Source organism: Petromyzon marinus, chromosome 3 (genome assembly GCF_048934315.1).
Source record: "Petromyzon marinus isolate PM22_M1 ecotype Great Lakes invasive population chromosome 3, UKy_Petmar_22M1.pri1.0, whole genome shotgun sequence".
NCBI classification, from domain to species: domain Eukaryota; kingdom Metazoa; phylum Chordata; class Hyperoartia; order Petromyzontiformes; family Petromyzontidae; genus Petromyzon; species Petromyzon marinus.
In genome coordinates, this window is record NC_133669.1 from 16,630,606 (window position 1) to 16,655,525 (window position 24,920).

Here is a 24,920-nt window from a genome sequence, read left to right on the forward strand (position 1 = left end):
TTTAATTCAAATCTGTACAGTAATCTTGTCATTATTCATAAACATCGACATATTACATGTCACTGTTTGGTCTTATCTTAACTTAAAAACCTTTTTTTGCATTCTACTGGTGGATAAAGGCCTCCCCAACCCATGTTGGTCATCGGGGTTGATTGAACACTTCACCAAGCTGGTAAGCAGTGGAGGTGATTGGGTGACGGAGGGCCGGTTCAGTCTCCACTCATGTTAGCTGTGGCTGGAACTCAAACTCAGGTCATCGGGTTCTTAACAGTGAACTCATGCTTAACTTTTTTTTGCAGTGAATTCGATTCAATTGATTTTTGGCTAAGGCCACAATGATCTGCCCATATTCGTGGTACAACCAAAACCAATAGCCGCCGTTTGCCACTTAAGTGACGGTGACGTCCCCACGGCGCCTGTGCCAGGCTGGGTGCACTTTGAGGCCACGTGACGTGTTGATGGCTCGCCGACAGGAAGTCTCGAGACAGACCCAGGTGCCATGGGTTGGCTGAGAACTGTTAGATGCACCAGCTGTACCCTCTACTCTGCCAGCGTGATGCATTTTCGCTGCCCGGCGCTCTGCTCGTTGTTGTGAGCGTCACTCCTCTGCCCTCCGTTGTTGCTGGAAAGCGACGGCTTCCAACTGCCTCCACCACCGACAGGCAAACATTCAATTGTCACGTGTACAAAGGGCTTAACGCACCAATAATATGCCTACGTGTTAAACTGACCAATAAGTATTGTTTCAGCTCATAGGTAAGCCACCAGTTCTTAAAATCATTGTGGCCTAACAAAAAAAACGATTATGAATCATAACGCGATTAAAAACAACTCGTAACTCTCCATCAAGACGTGGTTGGCATACTGATAGTTTTCCAAGCGATGTAGACTACTTCGCATAGGAATGCACAGATGAGAAAAGGCGTGGTTGGTTAACGTCTTGAATACTTAGAACATGTTGAACCATGAATACTTAAAACATGTGGTAACATGCTAGAGCTTTTTGAAACACTGTACATACAAAAATCACATTCATTAATAACACTACCTTATAAAAGGAAATATATGTAATATGCGCCATTTCAGACGTGTCCTTGTGCTACGTAAAAGGGCCATTGCCCAGAATTTCACCTGTTATAAAGTTTCCCCTTCATGGCAGTGCTATTGATGAATGTGGAGTTTTTTTGTTACTTTGCTTGTTATACCACTTCCAAAGCAGTTATCCCCAAATTATATGTACATAGAACATGTTGTTCTATCGCCTTATGAATGTGTTACTAAGACGGGAATATTGCTACAATTGGCCATACAGGGAACCAGGCGTGCCGACATATCGGTCTCGTGGAAAACGTCAATAACACGTCTTGGCCAATGAGCGCACCTCGCATGTTTACCTATCACAAAAATGTATGTCTAAGTCAACGGTACTTGCAGTGCTTTATTTTGTGATGCTCAAATTCACACGTTAACATCTGTACCGGATTGCGAACTTTTCAACAAACTTGGGACTCGCAGGACTTTGCCAAGACGGGTTAAATCAACGCAGTATTATACACAGAGAAAACAGCAGCACAGTTGAACCCCCCCCCCCCCCCCCCCCATTAAACATAACCTACAGACAAGATACCCCTTTCATCGTTTACGCGGTGTTCCCATGCTTCCTAGAGTTACATACCAATTTGCACATGTAGTAAAAAGGAAAGCGCAACGTCAACCTGGGTATTTAACAACCCTCCCCCCCACGTGAAAAACACAAGGCGAGCAATGAAAGCTCCTCGCGGTCCTTGACAGTGCAAACCAAAGATTCTGGGAAACGGAATGTGTTTGTTTCACGTTCTGACCCGCCCCCACTGGACGTGTGTGAAATGGAGCTTTATAGCTCATCGGATTCCTTCAGCATAAATAAAAGATTCTGATTCTGTATCATGAGAGGAAGCGCAGATGGGCTTTTCCCAATTGTTCGCAATATCAAGGGCTGCAGAGGCTGTTTAGAGAATTGCTTCAACCCTTCTATAGAAACATGCTGTGGAATAAGGCGTATGGACACGTCTGCACTGGCACATCACCCAATGACGAGCAAAATACATATTCCACATATTATTAGCACAGGCACATCCCGTGCAAAATAATACTTGTCGTGAAAATGACTTACCAAGGAAACAAAATATCCAGTTAAATATCGTGATCGCAACACATTTTGTTGCGTCTGTAATCCAATTTACTGTAAATCTTAACTGTCAATCGTAGCTGTGTGAATCATAGAACATTAACATATTTTAAAAATGCATTCAATAACATTTCCTTATAAGGAAAAATCTAAAACTCGGCCACGTTTTTGGTCATCGCCCTTCTTCGTAGCCTCTGTGCACGACGAAGGGCCATTGGCTGAACCGTCACCTATTTATATATCTTAGCCAAATGCATTGTTGACGAATGAGTCATTTGTGCACCACTGCCAACACAATATCACCAAATAATTTGTTAAATTCAGAGCTATGCTACCTGTGTATTACGATTCATAGAGGGTGAATGTCATATAGTGTATATATTCTACTATAGTTAATTACAGACTTAGAATGTTCCGATTTTCACTGGTTATGCTGCTATGCAAAAATCCCTTCAAGAGGAAGTAACATTGATGCAAAAAAACTGTATAAATGTTAATGAAGACACTTCTGAATATATCTCTGATCACCAATTCATCAGGGCCATTAATATTTTCAAATAAAAAAGCCTTATGCATATGTTTCGCTCATATATACTTATGATTCAATACAAAAAACTCAAAAGTATTTTCTCAAAGTATTTATGTGAATTTTCTCATACATTTGTGCATACAACTTTAACTGTAAAGTACTCATCAGAAAAAAATATCCCAAGACCGTTCCTGCTTTGAATCACACAGGAATTTACCATGGAAAGACAAAAAGCACTTTAATGCAAACGAAAATTGACCTTCAATAACCCTAAATGCAACATGAAAAGCAATGTAACTTCAACAAATCAATTAAATGGTTAAAAGAATATAATTTTTTTTACATATTCTTTGAAAACCGAGAAAAGGCTAAAACCCACAATACATCAACAACTAGCCAAGGTTATCATCAACTATGTACATGATCTTGTCTCCACCGTATTAAAATGTACACAAATCATTTGTTGGACAGCACACGGATGTCAAAAGACATTTTTATTGACATGTTTAGTGGAAATGCCAACGCCAATAATTTGTGCCTCTCCAGCCCCACACCCCTCACCACACCCTGACTTCCTCGCCGCACGTGACTAGTCTATTTTTACGGCCGCGTAGATTTTACGAATGAATATGTACGCAGCGATGAAGCCGATTGTTCCGGTGAGCAGCCAGAAGGTGACGATCATCAGTCCAGTGTAGCCAAAGTACAGGAGCGAAGGAATAAACTCCACAATCTCCAACTGCAAAAGCAGAGATTGCATTTAAAATACATTTTCATAAATATATTATTATTAAAAATAAGCATGTACACACCTGAATAACTATACCTACGCAAATCTGTATTCAAATACAAATGTACAAATATTACGATTAAAATACAATTTTAATACATTTCAAATCAGAAATTGGACTACATACTGCGAGCACTTATCCTCTGGCCTCAACATCTTTCACGTATTAGTGAATGCCAAACATTGTCATGGCTTGCTATATTACGGCGCTATAGAAGTTGTCATCACGCCAGTGTGGTGAAACCTGGTATCAAAATGCTGTCCATTGAATAGAACAAAGATTTATATTAATAATGCATTGCTAATGATGTTAAAATATACTACGAAACATGTTAATAGCATTACATTAAAAAAGCATAACATTTTTTAATAAAAAAATTGCATTTCAATGCTGATGCAATGAACGCTTCTAAGTAAAGTTGAGTATTGGAAAGGTATGGATTTTGGAGATTATTATTTGTACGGAATTTAAACTGCAACAATTAAAATGTATTTTGGAATACCAACTGGAGTTGACTCGGCATATTGAACATTCAGCACATGGAAGATAATGCTGTAACCAAATATTATCGAGGGACTATTTTCAAGTAACTTCTGAATTGAATTTTGTGATCAAAGATGCACATGCGGGAATGCATAATTGTCATCGGGGTATCGCAAGCTACAACTGTAGCACAGAAAAACTGGGGTTACCTTATTGAAAAAGTAGAAGACGGCATACATGAGAACGTAGAAGGCAGAGCCTCCCGATACAATGAATGTCCTCCACCACCATCTGTAATCCTGAACACATCGTACGAATGCATTAACACCGAGTGCACAACACCATAAAAGGAGACCACACACGTGAGAAGTCCGATAAAAAGCCACCAGGAAGTTAGACCTGCATGGCGATATTGAAATGTTTGAAAGTGTACATATAAGAAAGTCAAAACAAGTTTTAATTAATCATTGTATGCCTTCAAAAATGTACCGAAAAATCACTTTCATGCTAATAAAGCACTAGAGAACCCCAGTTTAAAGAATGTATGCATTTTTCAAATTCTGTTAAACTACCATGTAGCATTCCCATCCGCAAATCCCATCACAGGAAGCAGGGTATCTACAACTCATCCAATTATTTATGGATCCCTACGATGTTGCAGATTATTGCGCTGCGGCTGCAAACAGATAATTGCGTTGCAGCTGCAAATAGCCACCCGCACTGTTGTGGTTGACTATACTTTTCAGTGCCAACGTGCACCATTAAGTGTGCACCATCAAGTGTGCACCATCAAGTGTGCACCATCAAGTGTGCACCATCAAGTGTGCACCATCAAGTGTGCACCATCAAGTGTGCACCATCAAGTGTGCACCATCAAGTGTGCACCATTAAGTGTGCACCATTAAGTGTGCACCATTAAGTGTGCACCATTAAGTGTGCACCATTAAGTGTGCACCATTAAGTGTGCACCATTAAGTGTGCACCATTAAGTGTGCACCATTAAGTGTGCACCATTAAGTGTGCACCATTAAGTGTGCACCATTAAGTGTGCACCATTAAGTGCACTTTGCGGCAGACCTCACACGCAGAGCGATCTCGCTTTCCTCATCGCCCTTCAACATCAGATTCACAACCATGCCTAATAGTGTGTTAATTATCACGGTCACCAGTCGCAGTAATCATATATATTTATTGACGGGATACTACACCCATGCCCAAACCACTAAGCTGGTGATACCCCCTTGTCTGATGCACCTCAAAGTGTTTCGAGCAAGAGACAAGATGAAATTAAGAAAAAAACTTGTCCAACCAATGGAACTCTAACATGGAAAGAGAACTTGCATTTCATGCTGTGACCTTACACCTCAATCATACCACTGGGAATCATTACATCTGCAAGGCTTGCGACGCCCATCTCCAAAGCAACATGGTGCTAATCACCTCATCACCAACCACGGAGACGAAGCAGGCGAGTATGCCCTCAGCAAAACAAACCCGTTTTAGCAATTGTCAAGATCAAATTTGCTATGAATGGCCACAGCCCAAAACATCACCTATTATTAACGTTCAAGGCAGTGGTATTGACGGCTGTGTTGATTGTTTTGATACAGTAGTTCCTGTTGATAAATATGAAGTTATTATATCTTTCTCACATGTTACTTTTCATTGCTGAACTGTTTATAATCTCAAAGGTAATAAGCCACCATGTTGTAATAACCAAGATATTATTATACTGTAAATCAACAATATAACAGTGACTGTATGGTTAATTTATAAACACGCAACCTTTACAAAATCAACGATTACAAGGAAAAACACAATAAAAGTACAATAAGAAGTTTAAAGTTGTGTAAAAATGATACCCGAATGTTTTCTGATAAATAAACATAACAACATGCATGCTACATGAGTATCATCATATTAGCACATGACACGGGCACCTTAATTCTGCTTTGGTTGAAGTATTTATCGGGTGAACGTAAAACAGCCTACCTCGGCGCACAGTTGGAAGTACACCATGACGATGCTGATCTGGGAGCAGGAGATCACCAGGATGACAAACACTAGGAATAGGAAGCCAAAGAGGTAGTAGAACTGATTCTCCCAAATGGCCTGTTGAAAAAAAAAACATCGTTGCAGCCTATCAACGTGTACAATAAAATATTCCCGCAAGCGGTGTAAAAAGAATGGACATGCACTGTCAACTGGAGCAATGCAAGGACGGGAAAATATGCGGTAAAGTGACATCATCAGAGATTGATGGTGACAGGACGTTTGGGAAGAGAATGTACGCAGCAAGGGTTCTTGCCCAGCCTGATAGCTACGAGGCGCCTGGCTCTGTTTGGACATGTCAGACGGACGCCAGTTATTTATTTAGAGATAAACATGAAGCGTTTTGACATTACTTAAATTTTGCATGAACGTTTGTATGCAAGGCAGAAACAGAAATGTTAAATCAATACAAATGTAACACATTTGCGACGTAAATCAATCTCTCCCATCAGTGCACTGGACAGCCTTTAGTTATTTGGTTAATTCGGCTGTGTGGTGTGTAGCTTAACTTTTAAAAATTAAGCTACGCACTGTCTAGCGGCAGCTGCCAATGTGCTCCAAGTGCCTGTGCTCTGGTAATGCTGCAGAGCGTGTGAACATCATCGAGAGACCGCAAATTAGTTCAGGCCATTTGAGTGATTTTTTACTTTTAAATGCATACCAAATGGAAACGACAGAATTTGTAAAAACAGGAATAAGTCACGTGTGTTAATTACAAAAAGGGTATAGTATCCAATAAAATGGGCAAAATTCATAAATGTAGTTAAAAAAACCTTTTAAATAAATATGAAAAATCTCAATGAGCATTTCATATAAAAACATTCTTAAAATGGGGGACAAATAAAGTGAAATAATAATTGAGGTGATTTTCCAAGCTTGATAAATTTCGTACTAAATCCACAGTTATCAACAATGTTTCCACAATTCAGATGTACATAGAAATGCAATTACCATTGACGTTGAATAGAAATCAAATCACTGTATAATTATTATTTTAGTTTTAAAAAGATACCTACACTGAAAATGAAGAACAGCTCAATGAAAACAGCACCAAATGGTAATATTCCAGCCATGAGAATTCTGTAAAAAAAATAGAAATAAAAAAAACGTTAACAATCAGACTAGCAGAGGTTTTTTTTGTATGTAATGCCACATCACCATACATCATTCTATCATTGATAGTGCTGGGAGGCAAAAAAAATTGGCATCAAATAGCTACAAAATGTTTCGATTGAAAGCTTTCGTGACTGCAATGATTCATCTTCTTTGGTTCTTTCGGTAAAGTCACGTAGAATGAGAATAAAATAATAAATTGATAAAATAAAATAACACAATAATATTCTCACGACGTTTCGGCCACAACACAAGCGGCCTTCCTCAGGTGAAGGGACGAGACTGTCTGGTGGGACAGCGCTACAAAATGTTGTTAACAACAAGGAAGAATGAATGAACTTGGATTTATTAACGTGTGATTATGAAGAATTTAATCTGAAACAATATAACAAATTAGCAGTAGGAATCAATGCTTTTGAATATAAGGTCACCCAGAAAGTAATGCCCCACTGGCAAGGAATACACATGTTCTTGTTCCTCGATGGCATGAAACCTTTGAGATGGATGGGGATTATACGGACAAGTAATGTGCACATAACCAATAATCTGCTAACTCTATGGGTAAGTCTCACTTTTCCTCAATACATTTCGGCAGAGAAAATAGACATTTTTGTATCACAATAGACACTTAAATAAGCAACAGTTTACAACACTGTTTCAACCTTTCGCAGTTAACCCCCAACATGCAACATTAAAACATGAACATTCTTTTAACGATTGTTTCTTTTGATTTAAAGCTTTCGTGACTGCAGTGATTCATATTCTTGGTTCTTTCGGTAAAGTCACGTTGAAGGGAAACAATAAAATATATATAAAACAATAAAATTCTCACGACGTTTCGACTGTAACACAGTCATCATCAGGTGTGAAAACCAACGGCAAGGAACATTTGAAAGTGGCGGTTTGTATTTATTTATTTTTAAACGTTAGCACCACGGAGAGCGATTTGACAGTTTGTTTAGATGGACGAGTCCATCTATGTTCAGAAAAGAGGAGGGGGGAGACGAAAAATTAATGTATGCTGTCTGAAAGCCACCGTAAGCGTGAACAATCAATTAAGACCCGAAATGGTTTATCAAACCCTTCCAATGATTGCTAAGCCAGAATCCATCTTCTCGGTTGAAATTGTCTCTGTTTGTATATGTGGATAGCCTCATGAACGAATCTCTCATGGAAAGCCCGTGTCTCCCATACGTAAACTTTAGTGTCGTATTTTTTTTATTAGGAAACAAGTAAAATAAATGTATAGAATTTAAACGGAGAAAGTTACCTCAAATAAAATCAACCTTTTATTTAATTACAATTGTATGTATGTTGACCCTCTTTCACACCATACAAAGCCAACTGTGCTAATCGGAGGTGTGGGGGAAGGACAACAAACTAAACACAAAAATTAGTTCTAAAGAAATTAGTTTTTAGTCATCCTGGCCATGGAGGAGGGGGTTGGAAGGTTGGGGAGTGGACAGAGTTGAAGGGCCGAGACCACGAGGCATGCATTGAGACAGGACCCAAGCCGTGCCTCGCGCCATTCCAGGAATTGCACGGCACGGCTTGGAAATGCCAGTGGGAATGCAGCACATGCTTTTGTCACATAGCAGCCACCATTGGAAGTGGAAAACTTCAATACAGGCCGACCGCCCATCAACACCGAGGTGCATGAACCATGTAAAAAAAAACATGTGGCGGCAATTAAATAAACACATTTTATGTTCTACTTGAGTATTCCATGTTTCGATTTGCATGGTGTATGGGCTAAGATTCTTCCGGTGTAAAACTGCCATTTCATCCAATTGTGTAGATATACACGTTTATATTAAAATAACTATATATCAATGTATTTAATTTAAGTCTTCGCAGATGTACATTCTTAGGGATGCATTCAAATAATGCAACAAAACATGTCTACTGAAAAGTGAAATGTCACTACTTACCCAATGAACTTATTCATGTACCAGCGCTGCTCTGGTATCTGTCGAGGGATCTGGTTTGTTCGGACGGGATTCTCGTAGCCCTTCTTGCGGAAGCCAAAGTAGTATCCAAGAAAGACGAGTGGCATTGATATTCCAAACCACATGCACAGCAGGGCCACCATGGTGCTGAATGGAACCTGTCTCACGGTCAGAAACAATGATAACTAAAGTCATCTCAGATGTGCCTGAAGCAAATCATTTTATGCAAACGTACGCTGTTAGCAATGATACAACTTTTTTTCAAGAATAAAATTCAAGGACAGTGCATATTATTATCAGAGTTGTCTTTTTGTTTGCATTTTGACTGCTTGTGTTGCGGTTATTGCAGACATGATGCCTTGAAAAATTGTGTGTTTTTTGTGCCAGTTAAAAGGGTAAAACCTATTACTATAATTTACTCAGGTTAAGTGAATTAAACAATTACATTACTCTAGGTGAGCAACACAGCTGAGTGTATTACATTTCACACAATATTTTTCAATATTTAACGACTTTTGGAATTTTTTGCAGTACGTTTAAACACTTAATTGTCTCAGTATGTTAATTTAAATTAATCATCTGCATACCAAATAATGTAATGTTCATTGATAGCCGTCCAACTTGCATAAGTTAATTCAGTTGAGCCCAATTCTAAGAGCCATATTTTCCAACAAGCTGTGCAAGAGCAAAGTGCACGTCTAGGGCTCCATGTAACATCGTCTTAAGATATGGTTACGCAAATAGTATTGCATAGAAAGGCACTGTGAATATCTCAAGTACCGCAAAGGGCAATGTTCACTGGTGAACGAATGGAAAATACAACATTCGATTTATATCTATTAAAGAGAAAAGGAATGTATCGATACTTGCAAATGTATACAATGAAAAAAAATAACTGTTTAACTAATCATTTACACTTGTACACGGGGAGAATATCACTGCATCACCTATTTAAATGCAATGTTCAATGTCAATTATGTTAAATGATAGTCAACCATGCATAAACCATGCTGCCTTTTATACGAATGTATAACTAGCCCTCTACATGTCCGAAGTATACAGCCTAGGTGTGCTGTTCGATCAGAGCTTGACTCTGCGCTCGCAGGTCGCAGCTAGGTCAGAGCAGGTTTATACCGCCTCCGAACACGCCGAGGATTGCGCTCGCTCCTCTCCACCCCAGACTTGGAATCATGAGTTTATGCCTGTCTCAACATGACTGGATTATGCGAACGCGGAGGCTCTAGTGTTTCAGTTTTTTCAGTTTATTTATTTTGGTATAGCCCTGTGAGCCATTCGGCTCTTGAATCGGGTGCAACCACAACAAACAAAAAAACACGAACAAGAAAAACATCTTAAAGTGACTTTGTGTGACTGTGCAAACAGAAAATCCATGAAAAAAACAGCAAAATATTCCTGAAAAAAGCACCATACACCAACGCTGTGTGCAAAAAAATCCCAGTGGGATGCAAGTCAAACAACAACAACCACAAGAAAACTTAAGGCCATCAGTGAGTGCAGAATGCAGCTGCTCAGATGATCCGACGGGTTATCCATTTTGAACACATTATGCCTACCCTCAGTAGCTTGCACTGGCTACCAGATCATTTCCACATCCAATTCAAGGTTCCTGCTCTCCTAACCTACAGAGCACTGCATGGCTTGGCCCATCTCCCTGCAAAACTATCTCCCTCCAATCCTCAGGCACATACAACGCATTCCGTTCCGTGGGAACAGCAAGACTTGCACAGCCCAGGATTTTTCACTCAGAGCTGGGGGGGACAAATCCTTCTCTCGAGGACTGTCCCAAAAATCTGGAACACCCTGCCAGCGGACATCCCAAAAGTGCCGAGTGTCTCTCAATTCCGTCGTATGTGCAAGACACATATTCACAGTTGCCTTCTCATGAAATCTAAAAACTGTTTCTTTACTTATTAATTATTTATATTTACTACTTACCTCTCTTATGCTATTCGTTGCGCACGGTTGCACTTTATTTAGCGCTCGGTTGCAATTTACTTTGCTCAGTCGCTGTTAGCCGCCGAGGTCACGACGGGTTTCTTTTTTAATTTCTCTTGCTCTATGCCCCCCCCCCCGTACCGTTCTCTTTCTGTTGCATTCTGCACTGATGCCTACTTTATTGAGGGCGATATTGGAACATAAAATAAAGATTTATTTATTTTCAGAATGGTGCAAGGTTTTTTTCTGTAATGCGAGCAGCAAACCAATTGACAAATGAAGAAAAGGTTTCAGTTCCCTTAAACAGTAACAATGTTTTCTTACCGCACCGGACGAGTGCTTTCCCCAGATGAAGAAGTTGAGAATGAAGCAGACTCCAAACACGACTGCAGGGTATATCGTGGTCGTCTGCAAACGTACAAGTCATACTTAACGCGTGACATAGGTGTTTCATGAGATAAAAAGATATCTTACAGAGTGCTGAAATGTTACAATTAAGACTGCAAAGGTAAGCTAAACAAAAGATAATTATGAAAAAGTATAGTTTCAATTAAAGTTAAAATATTATAATCAACAAACATGGACTTTACCCAGAAAGCACCCTTTTTCCAACGCTGTCCTTTCAACGTGCGATAAAGTCGGCCTGAAAAGTATCCTCCAAATAGTCTGCAAAGTAAAAGGTAAGCACGGCACAGCTTTGCTGTTAGAAGCTACAAATATACCCGTCGAAAATAGTGTATTTGACTGGTTACCAAGGGATTTTCTCTAGTTTCATTAAATCCACTTCACACCAGGTAAGTGTAGAATATATATACAAGTGCGGGACACAATGTTTTTTTCAGACCTTTAGTTTAGAATCCCTCTGAATGATTATTTTCATGGTATGCCAACAGAGTAAATATTGTCCCAAAAATCACATCAAAGAAAAAAGGAAGGCCGATCACACCTGTACACATCTCTCAGGATCCCAATCATGGCCATGTACAGCAACTACGGTACACTCTCCGCATTATAAGCACTCACCCCATGAACATGAAGAGAAAACAAGAGGTGGTCATAAGAGCACCGCGACTCGAAGGAGACAGCATGCCCAGACCTGCCACGACTGATTAGACAAAAAAAAAATGTGTGATATTTGTTATGGGGGAGGCACAAAATAACGAGAGCAGTTTCATAATTGCTGTGATTTGTTTTAATACGTATTGCTTTATCATGCCGATTGGATCGCTTTTAACTTACTGATAACGATTAAGACCATGAGAAACAGTTGGATGCCAGAACCCAGAAGTGAAGAGAGCAGCATCGGGTACTGTGGAGGCCTGAAGACATCTCCATGCACAAGCTTCCAGCCAGACTCCTCCATAGTGTCCTCCTGGTAACGGATAACAGCCATGGCGAGTTATTACTCATGTAGTACGTTTCATTTTCTTTTATCAACAACGTACATTCACATGTACAGCCCTTTGTGAATCCACTACTGGATGAGGGCCTCCCCCACACTATGCGGGGACACGTTAATAATTGTTTTTGATAAGAGTGCTTTCACGCCGGGGCACCTCAATGTGCTTTACGCGCAAAAGGCGACTTACATCACACATGTAACCTCAAACATTGGGGGGGCTCCCAGTGGCAGGTGACTCAGCACCTGACCTGCAGCAAATGGGCATTGCGCTGCCAGTAGCGGGCAATGGTTGCGGTAACACCACTGGAGTAATTTATGATGATTGTTTACCAAAGAAAACCTCACTGAGTCTCAATACTTTTTTGCAGGAGGATGCTGCCAGGTGTTTGCAGTATGGTGCAAAGTTGATATGTCAATACTAGGTTACATTGTATTGGTTTAACTTTTTAGCTATGGGAGGACCTTTAGGAAGCCCATGCAGAGAACAGAGGGAGAGAACATACAAACTCCACCCAGAAAGGCGCCCGAGTCGGGAATCAAACCCAGCCCCTTATTGCTATTGAGGCACAAGTGTTAGAATGGCAAATACATAAGTAAATGTATTCCAGAAACGAGTATATAATGTTTACATTCTGCATGGTGTAAAGCAGTGGTTGTAGAACTTTCTTGGCTATTGCACCCCCCTTGCTGAATATTGTTTCAACCAAGTAACTCCCTTTACCCGACCCAACATAACTCTGGGAAATAAATTAACATTCATATTTTAACTCATTGTCTATTTTGTGAGGTATCCTAACTAGCTCGTAACTATAAGCAAATAAAACAAAATTCAACAGACGCTCTGCATGCATGGAGTAATTTATTCATGCTCGCTCGTTACTCTGGTAAACCAAATTGTTACGACCAAAGTTTAGAAAGTTATTTTGTATCTTTTTAGATTACCATATGAATTTAAATTTTATTCTGGTTTTATTATATTAGCAGAGTCATACATCATTATTCACCGATGACTCATGTATAATACAATTTCACACATTTATAAATCACCTCACATATCCCCTGGGACATTGCCAAGTACCCTTAGGGGTCTGTGTACCACCGGTTGAGAACCACTGGTGCAGAGGATATGATAATACTTGTATAAAAAGTGACATTTCATATAATTGTATATAATGTATAGTCTTTAAAATAATGGTCTCCTAAGGATTGAAATAATTGCATAGGTACATTTTATGAACACAATCATGCAAGACCATGCAAGAAATTAAAAATTATTTTTTTAGGTGTTTAAAATAAAGAAGTCAAGAGTGGAGCCGGTAGAGGTCATGGATCAGAGGTTAGGGGTTATATAAACATACACCAATCTGGAATGGCTGAAATTACGCCACTGCTGAAGGCCCCAGAGCTCAGATATGGAAGTTGCCATTTCACAGAAGTGGTTTTTCCATTGAGTGAAACTGGAAGACACAGTTTTGCATAGCAACTAGTCATATTACCATTCACTCCCCACATTCAATGAATTTCCAAATTCAGGATCACAATTCGATTTAAAACTCAATAATATTTTGTGCCACTTGTACGTTCTCGTTTGTTGTTTAATTTGCCCTGCTTGTTCGGTGCATTAGCCTAAAGGTAACATTTGTATGGATGTATGTTGAACTACTTTCGCACCATAAAGAGCCAAACGTGCTAATCGGAGGTGCGGGGGAAAGAAAACACACTGAACACAAAAATCAGTTCTGAAGAATTCAGTTTAAAATCGAGATTTAAAAGCACATAGCTCAGTGGCTTTCAAATATAAGTTGAATAAACACCACATTTATCCAGTTCTGTTTTTACGTACAATGTCATCTTCCCGGTTGTAGTTTGCAATGTCACGTCGTAGAGTTCTGATGATTATCATGCTGAGGATGCCTGTAAAATAAAAAGGCTGCTTTGTGAATCAACAGAATATTTGGATGCAACAAAAAACATATCATCTTGATCTTCGTGGATCACAACTTAATTCTTCTCTTTTTCTAAAATAAAGGCATCATGACAAAAGTGTAAATGTTTATTACCTTGACCTTTCCTCTGACAACACTCACACTTATGTCTGCATTACTTGCAAACATTTTTTCTACAGGAAAGTGAAGCCTTCACACGTAGCAGAGATGTTTAACTGACCATGATACTTAATTAATTTCATAACCAGTCCCAGAAGGCTCACTCGGTCGGTGGGATTCAATGTTAAATCATTCCAATAATCCTGCTTCAGAAGGATTGCATTCCAGTTGTGCAACACCACAACAAAGATGCTGGTGGTGTATGGCAGGGGTGGGAAAGCTTCCCGATCCTACGCGCAACATCAAAAATATGGCCATGTGCCACAAGAAGCGTGGCCGCATGGGATGGCCAAGTGGCCAATTGGCTCGGGCTGGTTGGTTGTAGAGTTATGAATTCAGAAATGTGCAAATTTCCTTGGTAATAAATTGAAAAACATCTTTAATTAACTCAAAAGTTGAACATCGGCTTAGAAGCACGAATCAAAGCATGACACAGCGTTACGATTCGAGTGCAATCTGTGACGTGTACGGCTCGCGTAAAAAAATATCATGAGCACAAAAGTCGCAGCAAACAAACCGAGAGATAAGCAACTCCATTTTTTGGTTTGGACGAACCAGAGAGGAAGAAGACGACGACCACAGAGTTGACAATGGAGAACCAGTGGATTTGCACATCGCTCATGGTAAGATAGGTGTCCCATCGGGATGCCCATTTCACTGTACTCTCCTGCAAAACAAACAGTTAACTCAACAAATGCAACTTACGCTGTTTATAAATCCGAGATGAATAAATGCAGATTTTTTTTTTTACATAGAAATTTACGTCCCATAGAATTTCTGGGCAGGTGCTTTGAGATAAGGGAAGTTTGCCGTATCGAAGCCAATTCAGAAGCCTGACTTGTTCTGAGATAAAAAAAATACTATTTAATTGTGTTGGTCACCAATTTTATTGATCACAAATTAAAGTTTACATTTAGAAAGTGGAAGTCTTTGCAACATCCCAACACTAAAAATCAGTGTTCCAAAGGTTATAACATGCTGAAATGTAAGTCTTAGCCATCTATATAGCATGGCTGATTTTAAGGGAGTCCCCATCATCACAGGTGACATAAAATTTAGATACTCCTGTATTAACTACATAAATTATCGATGAATAAAAAAAACAAAATCGATCACTGATGAACAACGCTAGTTATTCATTACAATGTATGCGAAAACCTGAGTTTGAACCTGAAGATATACGTTTGAGAAAGGGCAACTATGAATGTGAATGAAAATAAAGACACCATGGTCCAAGCGTGCGTTAACAAACCTTCCATTTGACGGAGTAAGAGAAGAGGACATTGTTTTCCTTGCTGGGATCAATCTCTTGAGCTTCTACACCTGATATTGCTGGACTCTGGCAATCTCCTTTGTCATCTGCATTCAGGGCTATAAGATTACAGTGGGTTAAATTTCGATTTAAAGCTTTCGTGACTGCAGGGATTCATATTCTTGGTTATTATTTTATTATTTCCCTTCTACATGACTTTACCGAAAGAACCAAGAATATGACAGTGGGTTGTTTTTTCACTCCAGAAATTGCATCCCAAGCTTACTATGCCAATGTGTGGTCCACCATATATTAAACACAATTATCATGCACAAGAAAATATGTCAATCAATATAGAAAAATACTTTTACCTATTTTAAAACTTAAAAAACATAACCCATTACAAGCAATACATAATATTTAAAAACATATCCTCAAATAAGTGGGGTTTCTGTTGTTAACATCATGGATCCCTGTCAATTTACAGATACATGGATGATGAACAAGAAGAAGTAGCTTCATTCTTCGGAATCTCAGAATCAGATTCAGAATCTATATTTATTTATCCTGGAGAAATCCGATGACCTATGAAGCCCTTTTTCACAGATGTCCAAGTAGAGGTGTCTCAACAGCTCAGAGGCATCATGTCCGTCAGAGCATTAAACTCGCACAAATAATGAGAACCATATTACTGAATCTATTTGCTTGAGAATTTAAATCTGGCCACCAACAACTTGCACGAAGACTAGCATAATACATTTACCCAACTCAGCATACTCTAGATCAGGTCTTGGGAAAAAAGAAAAGTTTTTAGATACATTCTGTATAAAGTATTAAGGGTTGCCATGTGTTGTTGGATTAGCAAGACATACAAGTGACGTCAGAATTTTTACCATTCTCTGGAGGCCGTTTTATGACATGAACACAATGGGTTGCCTCTTTTGAAAAGTTCAGAAATAAAGGTTTCTAATCCGCAATGCTGTGAACGTGCAGCTCAAAAGAATGCGAGCAATTAATAACCAATCCAGCAAGCACCTTACGTACCTTCATATTTGATGCTTTGTGGGATGACTTCAAATCGCACCACTTTGTATTTGGCATCCTCAGTCTCTTTGTGGTAGCTCAGAATCAGGTTCAGGTGATTGTGAAGGTACACCTTTGACAGAATCAAAAATGATCGTTTTAACAAATTGAAATAAAGAACATATAACATTTTCTCCACCGATACCATCATGTAAGTAACACAGGAAGATAGTTGGGTAATGCACAGAAATTTTAAATAAAAAAAATGGTCGTAAAGTAAGACAATATCTAAGTGAAAATTATGCATATGTTTTATTGCATGAATTATACTTATACACAAGCATCAAGTTGTAATTGATGCCAGTCAATAGTTTTCTGTACCAACATTTTATGGATTAGGATTTAAAATTACGCTTGGGGTTTGAACATTGATTCAATGTCAAGACTTTAATACAGGTTCATTGCCTCCACATCTATTTTGCACACGGCCACTATTTTGCAGTGCACTACTGCAGTCTATATGAACGTATTGGCGGTTACACTGGTGCACTGAATATAAAAAGCACATTTTTCGCAATTATTTATTTTTCCACGATTTTCAACACCGGTCAGAAAATCTTGCGGGGTGCGTCAAAATCAGTTCTCGTGATGTTGAAGCAGTCGAAAAACGAATGTTATGAGCAGCTGAACACGAAGCTTCACAGTCTGTTGCCATAAAGCACCCAGCCTGATGACAATTAGTTCCGTGTTTTGACTCGTGCCCTAGACTTGGTCGGACGGTTCCTCGGTTCATTTCTAGAATAATTTCTTGGCAGACGGTGGCATCAAAATATTATGACTTGTGTCACACATTCACCCTGATGACGACCGCTTGTGTTGCGATCGAAACGTCGTAGTTTTTTGTTATTTTCTTTGAACCTATCTACGTGACTTTACTGAAAGACCCAGAGACTAAGTCGTACCTTCTGTCTGTCCATGAAGCCAAGTCTGTATCCATGTTCAAACTGTTCTGGCTTTTCAGCATCACCACTTTTTTCAGCAAAAGAAAGGATTGTTGCAACAGGCAGGTTGTCCGCAATTCTGTGCATAAAAATGTAAGTTCACGTTATGTAAAGAATTCAATTCCGAGCATGGGATTTATAAGAATGATACTGCAAATCTTTGGCTGTTCACATTTGAGTGAAAACCTTGACAAATATTACATAGATAAAGAATAAAGGACACACGTGTCCCGATCCAGCATGAAAGGAAGCACAACGTGTAAACTGTATCCAAGCTGTTCAAAATAATGAAATATCCATGTTCAGGAACCAAGAGTAAACAGAAAGTAAACCACTTTGGGTAATTAAAAAAAAAGAGATACATGTTCAATTAAATGTGACATTTCACTAAATCCCCACTTTACATTGTGATTAGCTCACAAAAAACAGTAGAATACAGCACGGTATAATTAGTGCACAGGTACCTCATGTTACACGTTAATTATAAAAATAACCAAGATACACATTGACAAGGTTTAACTTACAAGTGTACATAGTATTCTTCTTTGATGCGTTCGGCAATGAGCTTGCTCTGCTCCACAGTTAATTTAACCGGAACATTAGGCATATCACACAAGACCTTGCAATCCTTCTTTTCAGTCATGCGCACTTCATAAGGCGTGTTAACAATCCGGTCTCCACGAAGCACCTCACCTACCAGAAAAACAAAGTTCTTATTAATTTATTCAAAATTCACAAAGACAGTTTGAGCTCCACAGTGTTTGATAGCTCTTGCCTAAAACACATTAGGCTAACGATCAGTGTTTAATAGACCACAAGATGTTGACAAGACTCAAATCTGTATCTAAAACTATCATGAGTTTGCCATTCGTCATGCATGCTGGAAAATCTTTCTCTGGGAGGTCATATGGTACATTAACAGTTTCCAAATTGATTTATCACACACATGGTTGAACATTTCATGAGGCAGAAAGTAACACTGCAATACACTGGTAAAGAACCCTTTCAAGTATATTTTGAAACACTTCTTCAAGATTTAATTTGACCATTAAACTATTCTTTTTATTTTACCAGGTAAGGTCGACTGAGCTATATTACTCTTATTCAGAAGTGATCTGGCCACAAATTATAGTTGAAATAAGTGGCTTATCATGTGGAAACTAATAACAGCCAAATACTCCAAGTGCATGTTTCTAAGTGTGGAGGGAAAAACCGGAGGACCCAGACAAAAATGCACTCCACCACGGGGAGAGCAAGCAAACTCCAAATATACAGGCTTCAGGGTCGAGATTGAACCCACGAGCGTCTGCATAATCAGGAAAGGCAGATAACATCTCGTCATTGCGTCGTCCCATAACCTTGGCACACAGCTGAATCCTCCAAACTAATTTGCATATACGAAAATATATTTTACAAAAATAAATGCAAATAAGAAACATAACTTTTTTTTTTACTTCGGCAAAGAGCGACAGAACACACAAAACTCTTCTTTTGACCAGTACGCAATCGTCATATGTATATAACATCCAGTAACTTCTCAACATTGTATATCAGAACAGGATCACACATTTAGTCTCTCATTGAGTGCAGGGCTTTATAATAAGTTAACTACAATAATAAAAAGGGACAATCATTTGATGAAACTGTATAACTTACCCAGGTTTTCAGTTTTATACAATATTTTCTGTGGCTTGCAGAAAGGAAGTGAATAGTATTCATAGGGCAACTGGGTGTGAGAACTTGTCATTTTTACAGCCTGTGAAGACAATAATTAACAACTTGCTCAAGTACAGACGCCGCCGCATGTTTACCATCAAAACATCCTGCAATTATCATTCTAATTTTAAAGCACAATTTAGTTTTCATTAAAATACATTGTACTGTATTGACGCTATATACCTCTTCAGGTACTGGTTTGCTGCCAGAGGAATTCAAACGTAGATAAGTACTGATGGTACGAAATAACAAATTACATCTTATTGTATGTCAAATGATACTCAGCACTATCTGGCCAGGTTGACTAGTAGTGCTTTGAGTGCTTGAGACTCAGCTTATCAGTACCCCTAGAATTGATAACATGAATACCAATTTGTAAGCAAATTAACAGTGGTTGTTCTATGGAGAGACTGGTACCCATCATGGTAATGTGGATTTTTTTTATCATCACTAGCTCAGAACCAGCAATAGAGATGAGTGAGACCCCATTGCTTGTTCGAGTGGGACACTGCGTTTTGACTTTGATTTCAATTCATTACAAGTAATTTGTGCAATAACACTATCTTTCCTATGGATCTAGTTTCAAGGCTTTTCCTTGAAGATGGCAGCATAATAGAATGTTACAACATTGAAAGTAGGACCACTGTACAAGATAATGTAAGTATTTTCAAACACAGACATTGACCAATAGTTGGACACATTTATAAAGAATTGGAAGTGGGTATTGATAATACATGAAAACATCATTGTACAGAAAAGTTTATTTAATGTAACAAAGAAATATTTCATGAACGACAGGGCGCTCACTGCCGTGAAATGCCAGCTCAGACCTGTGTTGACTTTAGTATCCTGTAGCTTTTAACAATGAATAGTGCCACGTGTACGTCTGTTTAATCCAATATATTTACCTTTATTTCCACATACTGGTTCTTGGCATAATCCATTGGTGCGACTCCAGGTACATAGAAGGTGCTTGCTCCATTTATTAAGAGCGCTATCACAAGCTGCCACAAACACATTTTCTGAAAGCCAATAAACAACGAGTTAAGCACAAGAAAAATGACATTGCAGTCGAGAACCGGACAATATTTAACAAAATCATTTATATTTTTTCACTTCAATAGGATTCCCTAAATATGACTACAATTCGTGGAGTTAATTGGAGATAGTGGTCTGCACAAGGCCGAGAACGTTTGTACACCTAGTATATACATCTTGATGCGTTGTTTAATCCATTTACTTTTCGGCCTGGCCCAATATTTCTGTAGTGATGGGGTTTTCTCGTCATTGACGCATGAGAATGACGGTACATGACTGGAGTAACGATGCGACGCAGCTGCTGCCAACACGTCAACTGAGAAACTCCCTCGCCATGCTCCCAGTAACCACGTGCGTTCCTTTCCATTCCTTGCTCCCCTTCGCTGGAACATTCACTGCCACGCAAAACAATCATCCTCGCTAACATGCTTTCCGTTCTTCCCTTAAAACAACCCCCCAATCTCACCTCCCTTATTAACCATCCTGCTACTCCTTGCCCAAGCCCTGCATCTGTAACTTGGGCGTACCGCAAACCCTCCTCCCTTAACCACTCCCAACTGTCCTCCTGACACCAAAAACTAAACTATTTTTTTTATTTTACCAGGTAAGGGCCACTGAACTATATAGCTCTGTTTCAGAAGCGACCTGGCCCGAAAATGGTAGCTCAGCGAAGTGCCTTATCACGTGGAAATGTATTAGCAACCAAATACTCTTAAACGTACGATGTTCATTCTAAATGCGGAGGGGAAAACTGGAGGACCCGGAGAATAAACCCCACACGACCACGGGGAGAGATAAAACCGCAGACTCCAAATATACAGCAGGAGTCAGGGTCGGAATCTAAACCACGACCTTCATAGCTAACACGACTTTTAATAACTTCACTCTTGAGCATGCACACTTCTCAAATTGTTATAAAGCGCACTGGAATAAGGTGCTATATACGTCTACGTACACATTTTGATTTAAAGCTTTCGTGACTGCAGGGATTCACATTCTTGGATATTTACGGTAAAGTCACGTAGAAGGGGAAACAATAAAATAATAAAAATATATAAAACAATAAAAATTCACACGACGTTTCGACTGCTTGTGTTGCTTGTGTTGCAGTCGAAACGTCGTGAGAATTGTATTGTTTTATATATTATTTTATTGTTTCCCCTTCTACGTGACTTTACCGAAAATAACCAAGAATACGTCTACGTACGTTAAGACAATTCGTGTTAGGTGTTATACCATTATAATTAACACAACTCAGCCACAGGCAACGGCATCACGTACACTATCCATCGTTTCGTGCCATCACACGAAACCCCGAGGTGGAATGGGCTCTTGAGATGGCGAAATTTGAAGAGACCACAACAGCAACGTTTTCCGATCATCCATCCACAGTCGGTGACAGGGATGGACAGAGAACGTAATCTGTGTGTCACCAACCCCACAATGCTGCAGTCATCTCGGGGTTTACACTGTGGCACGTATGACACGTGGCAAGGAGGGGCCCGAAACATCCGATGTTCGGGTTACACAGAACACGGGATTATTGTATTTGGACAACGTACTTCTAACTAACTTACCTGCCAATAACACCATCCGAAACCCACCGCCCGCCTTTAAATACCGTACCGGACAACAGCTTTTCCGTCAATTTTGCACGACGGGACGCGAAACTCATTTTCTGGGCCTGAGCGGGGGACTACATACATATTGTGAACGGCGTACGACGTGTTTGAGCAGAGTCATGATTACGATCACATGCGGCCCGTAGTCAACTATTATTCCACGGGGTGAGCAAGCCTCCTCCTCCTCCGCACGTTGTTCACCAGACTGAACCCCGTGGCAGTGCGCGCGAGGCATAGCGGGGAGGTTGGGAAGAACCGGCAACGAATCCAAACATCGCTCGCGACCGATGTTTAGTCGTGGCCGGGAATCGCAACTAAGGTTCATCGCATTGCGACAACTCAACCCAACTTAAGTCACAAACCACCACCATCCCTACCTCCTCCTCCTCCTTTGTAGACGCACGAAAAATGCGAACTATGGCGCAAGTGACGAACGCTATCCCGACCGCACACTCAATAAACGTGGACTAATGTCGTAGTGGGGGGTGGTGGTGGTGGCTTGTCCCGGGACGGTGGGACATTGTACGAGGCGGCGTTGTAAGACGAGGCTGGCTAGCAAGCAGCCGGGGGTCGTTGGGCGGCAGTGGGAAGTTTGACGCGGAAGTGCCGGCGGTGACATTTCACTGCGAGCGCCGGGGCAGCAAAGCGACCGTGAACGGGGGACGCCAGACCAGCGTCGCTCTCTACCATCAAAGACACCTCCCCCCCCACTCCACCCCGTGTAGCCTGTAACACAGACTGTTGGGGCAAGTGTTGTTAGCGAGCACCTATGAAGGCCGGCACTGTGGCACACGAGCGGGGTTGAGTGGCCGGCACCACGTCCGGCCGCCTTTGTCTCCGCTAGTGGCGATGTGTACACACCGCACCAGGTACTCATTTGAGGCCGAGTCGAACTAGTGGAGGCGCGGGACCGGTTCAGACAATCGTCACTGGCGTTGACTGTGAGCGGTAATCGAACCCCCGGGGTCGCCCGGTTCGTAGCGAAGTGCGCTAACCGCTGCGCCACCGCTCACCACCACCACCACCACACGCCTGGCTATTACTCACAATCGTATCCTGCATCGCGCCGACAGGAACGCGCCTCGCTCAACCTCTCGAAGCCAAAAAACAAACCCGGGGTGGGCCGCGAACGCGACCGCCGGCTGCTTGCCGCTGCTCTTCAGCGACTGCCGCTGCCCGAGGCCTAGGCACGAAACTTCCACTTCACATAGGCGACGGGCGGGCTAAAAAGCGCGCCGCTCATTGGCCCAGCGCCGATCACGCGCCGCCGCCCGCCAATGGGGAGGCGGCTCTCGCAGGCGGCGATCGAAGTGTGGCCTCGCGCCATTGGGTGCCGCGCCGATCCGCGCTGGCAAGGCGCAGGGCGCGGAGGCGGCACGGGCGGGCGAGGCGACGGTCCGGGCGACGGGGAGACGCCGCCGACGAAGGGGACAGGGTGGGTTGGGGCGGCAGAGCCGGGAAGGAGCGCGGGGAGGCGCGGCCGCGCGGTGAAAGCGAGATGCGACGCAAGGAGGGAGGACGACGGAGAAGTTCGCTCACCTGCGCGGGCGCCATGTCGCGCGACGTGTGCCGCGTGACGTCACTGTCAGCTGTCAACGCCCCCCACCCCCCCGCTGACCCCCCCCCGACACCCGCCCCCGTGACCCCCCCCCCGTGACCCCCCCCCGACACCCGCTCCCCCCCGACACCCGCCCCCCCACTTGATTCCTTGAACAAGGTTTCTATTTGGTGTTTAAACATCTTAACAGCTAAATTTTGATTTAAAGCTTTCGTGATTGCAGGGATTCATAATCTTAGTTCTTTCGGTAAAGTCACCACGTAGAAGGGAAACAATAAAATAATAAAAATATAAAACAATAAAATTATTTTATTGTTTCCCTTCTACGTGACTTTACGGAAAGCACCAAGAATATCTTAACAGCTGTTTTATTGCAAGAAAAGGTAAACAAAAACCTATTATTGTTTCACACTTGTGATACTGGCGAAAAGGTCCCATTTTGTAATTAAACTAGTTAGAAACAATCCAGGAGACGGCATTGGGGCAAGATCAACTCTTTCTACATTAGCTGTTAGCAGCAGTCTACTCTGGCGCATGGACAAAGATCGGAAATTGGTACCATGCAAGGTGGCGGCTAGTGACCAATTTATATGGCTTTAACGTGGAGTAATGTGATTAATATATTAATTTGATTTCTGATTTAATTAACTTTTGATGGACGTACAACAAATCAACTCCACTGAACTCGTGTGACCCTTAAGGCAGCCTGGCATGGATGTACTGGCCCAGCTCCAGTTCCTCTCGGCAGGGCTGTTGTGTGGGCAACTGAGTGGTCATACCCCGCTCTAAGTCTACCCATTTTACATCGTTTCACAAATACGTCGTCACTTCATTAATACCACTCCCCGATTTGCATCGCCTCAACCCACACTCAAGTCGCTGACCGTCTCAGTTCTCGTATTTGTGGCCTCGACCTATCCTGTACACGAACTACTCTACATCGCGCATAAAGAAATTGACTGATGAGTATATTTGCACGCAGTATTTTTGGGATCTTTCAGTGTACTGTATCTTATTGTTGTACCATGTGTAGTGGGTTCTAAACAGGCGTACACCGAGTCTTGGGAGGCAACATAATTATTTACTAGCACCACTCGGACCAGCTAACATAACAGATAACTGCACAACGCTCCCAAGTTAACCGTGTACATCTCGGGTTAACT

The 24,920-nt window shown here is 41.1% G+C and overlaps 1 protein-coding gene across 3 annotated transcripts; it reads right to left on the bottom strand.

The window, feature by feature from the left end:
- Positions 1–1,425: 1,425 nt before the first annotated feature.
- TM9SF4 (transmembrane 9 superfamily member 4) lies at positions 1,426–23,780 on the bottom strand. 3 transcript variants are annotated; one of them, XM_032976584.2, is made up of 18 exons: positions 23,739–23,780; positions 20,448–20,561; positions 19,480–19,579; positions 18,348–18,516; positions 17,785–17,902; positions 16,844–16,955; positions 15,800–15,918; positions 15,103–15,214; positions 14,286–14,356; positions 12,280–12,412; positions 12,064–12,145; positions 11,631–11,706; positions 11,365–11,448; positions 9,067–9,242; positions 7,039–7,102; positions 5,963–6,082; positions 4,180–4,269; positions 1,426–3,435 (listed from the first exon to the last, which is right to left on the bottom strand). In XM_032976584.2, exons 1-18 carry the CDS (start codon positions 23,751–23,753, stop codon positions 3,286–3,288), a joined length of 1,905 nt encoding a protein of 634 aa, XP_032832475.1. In that variant the 5' UTR covers positions 23,754–23,780; the 3' UTR covers positions 1,426–3,285. The 3 variants fall into 3 exon arrangements, with proteins under 3 accessions (XP_032832475.1, XP_032832467.1, XP_032832492.1); XM_032976576.2 differs by lacking the exon at positions 23,739–23,780 and adding an exon at positions 23,247–23,423; XM_032976601.2 differs by lacking the exon at positions 23,739–23,780 and adding an exon at positions 23,313–23,410.
- Positions 23,781–24,920: the final 1,140 nt, after the last annotated feature.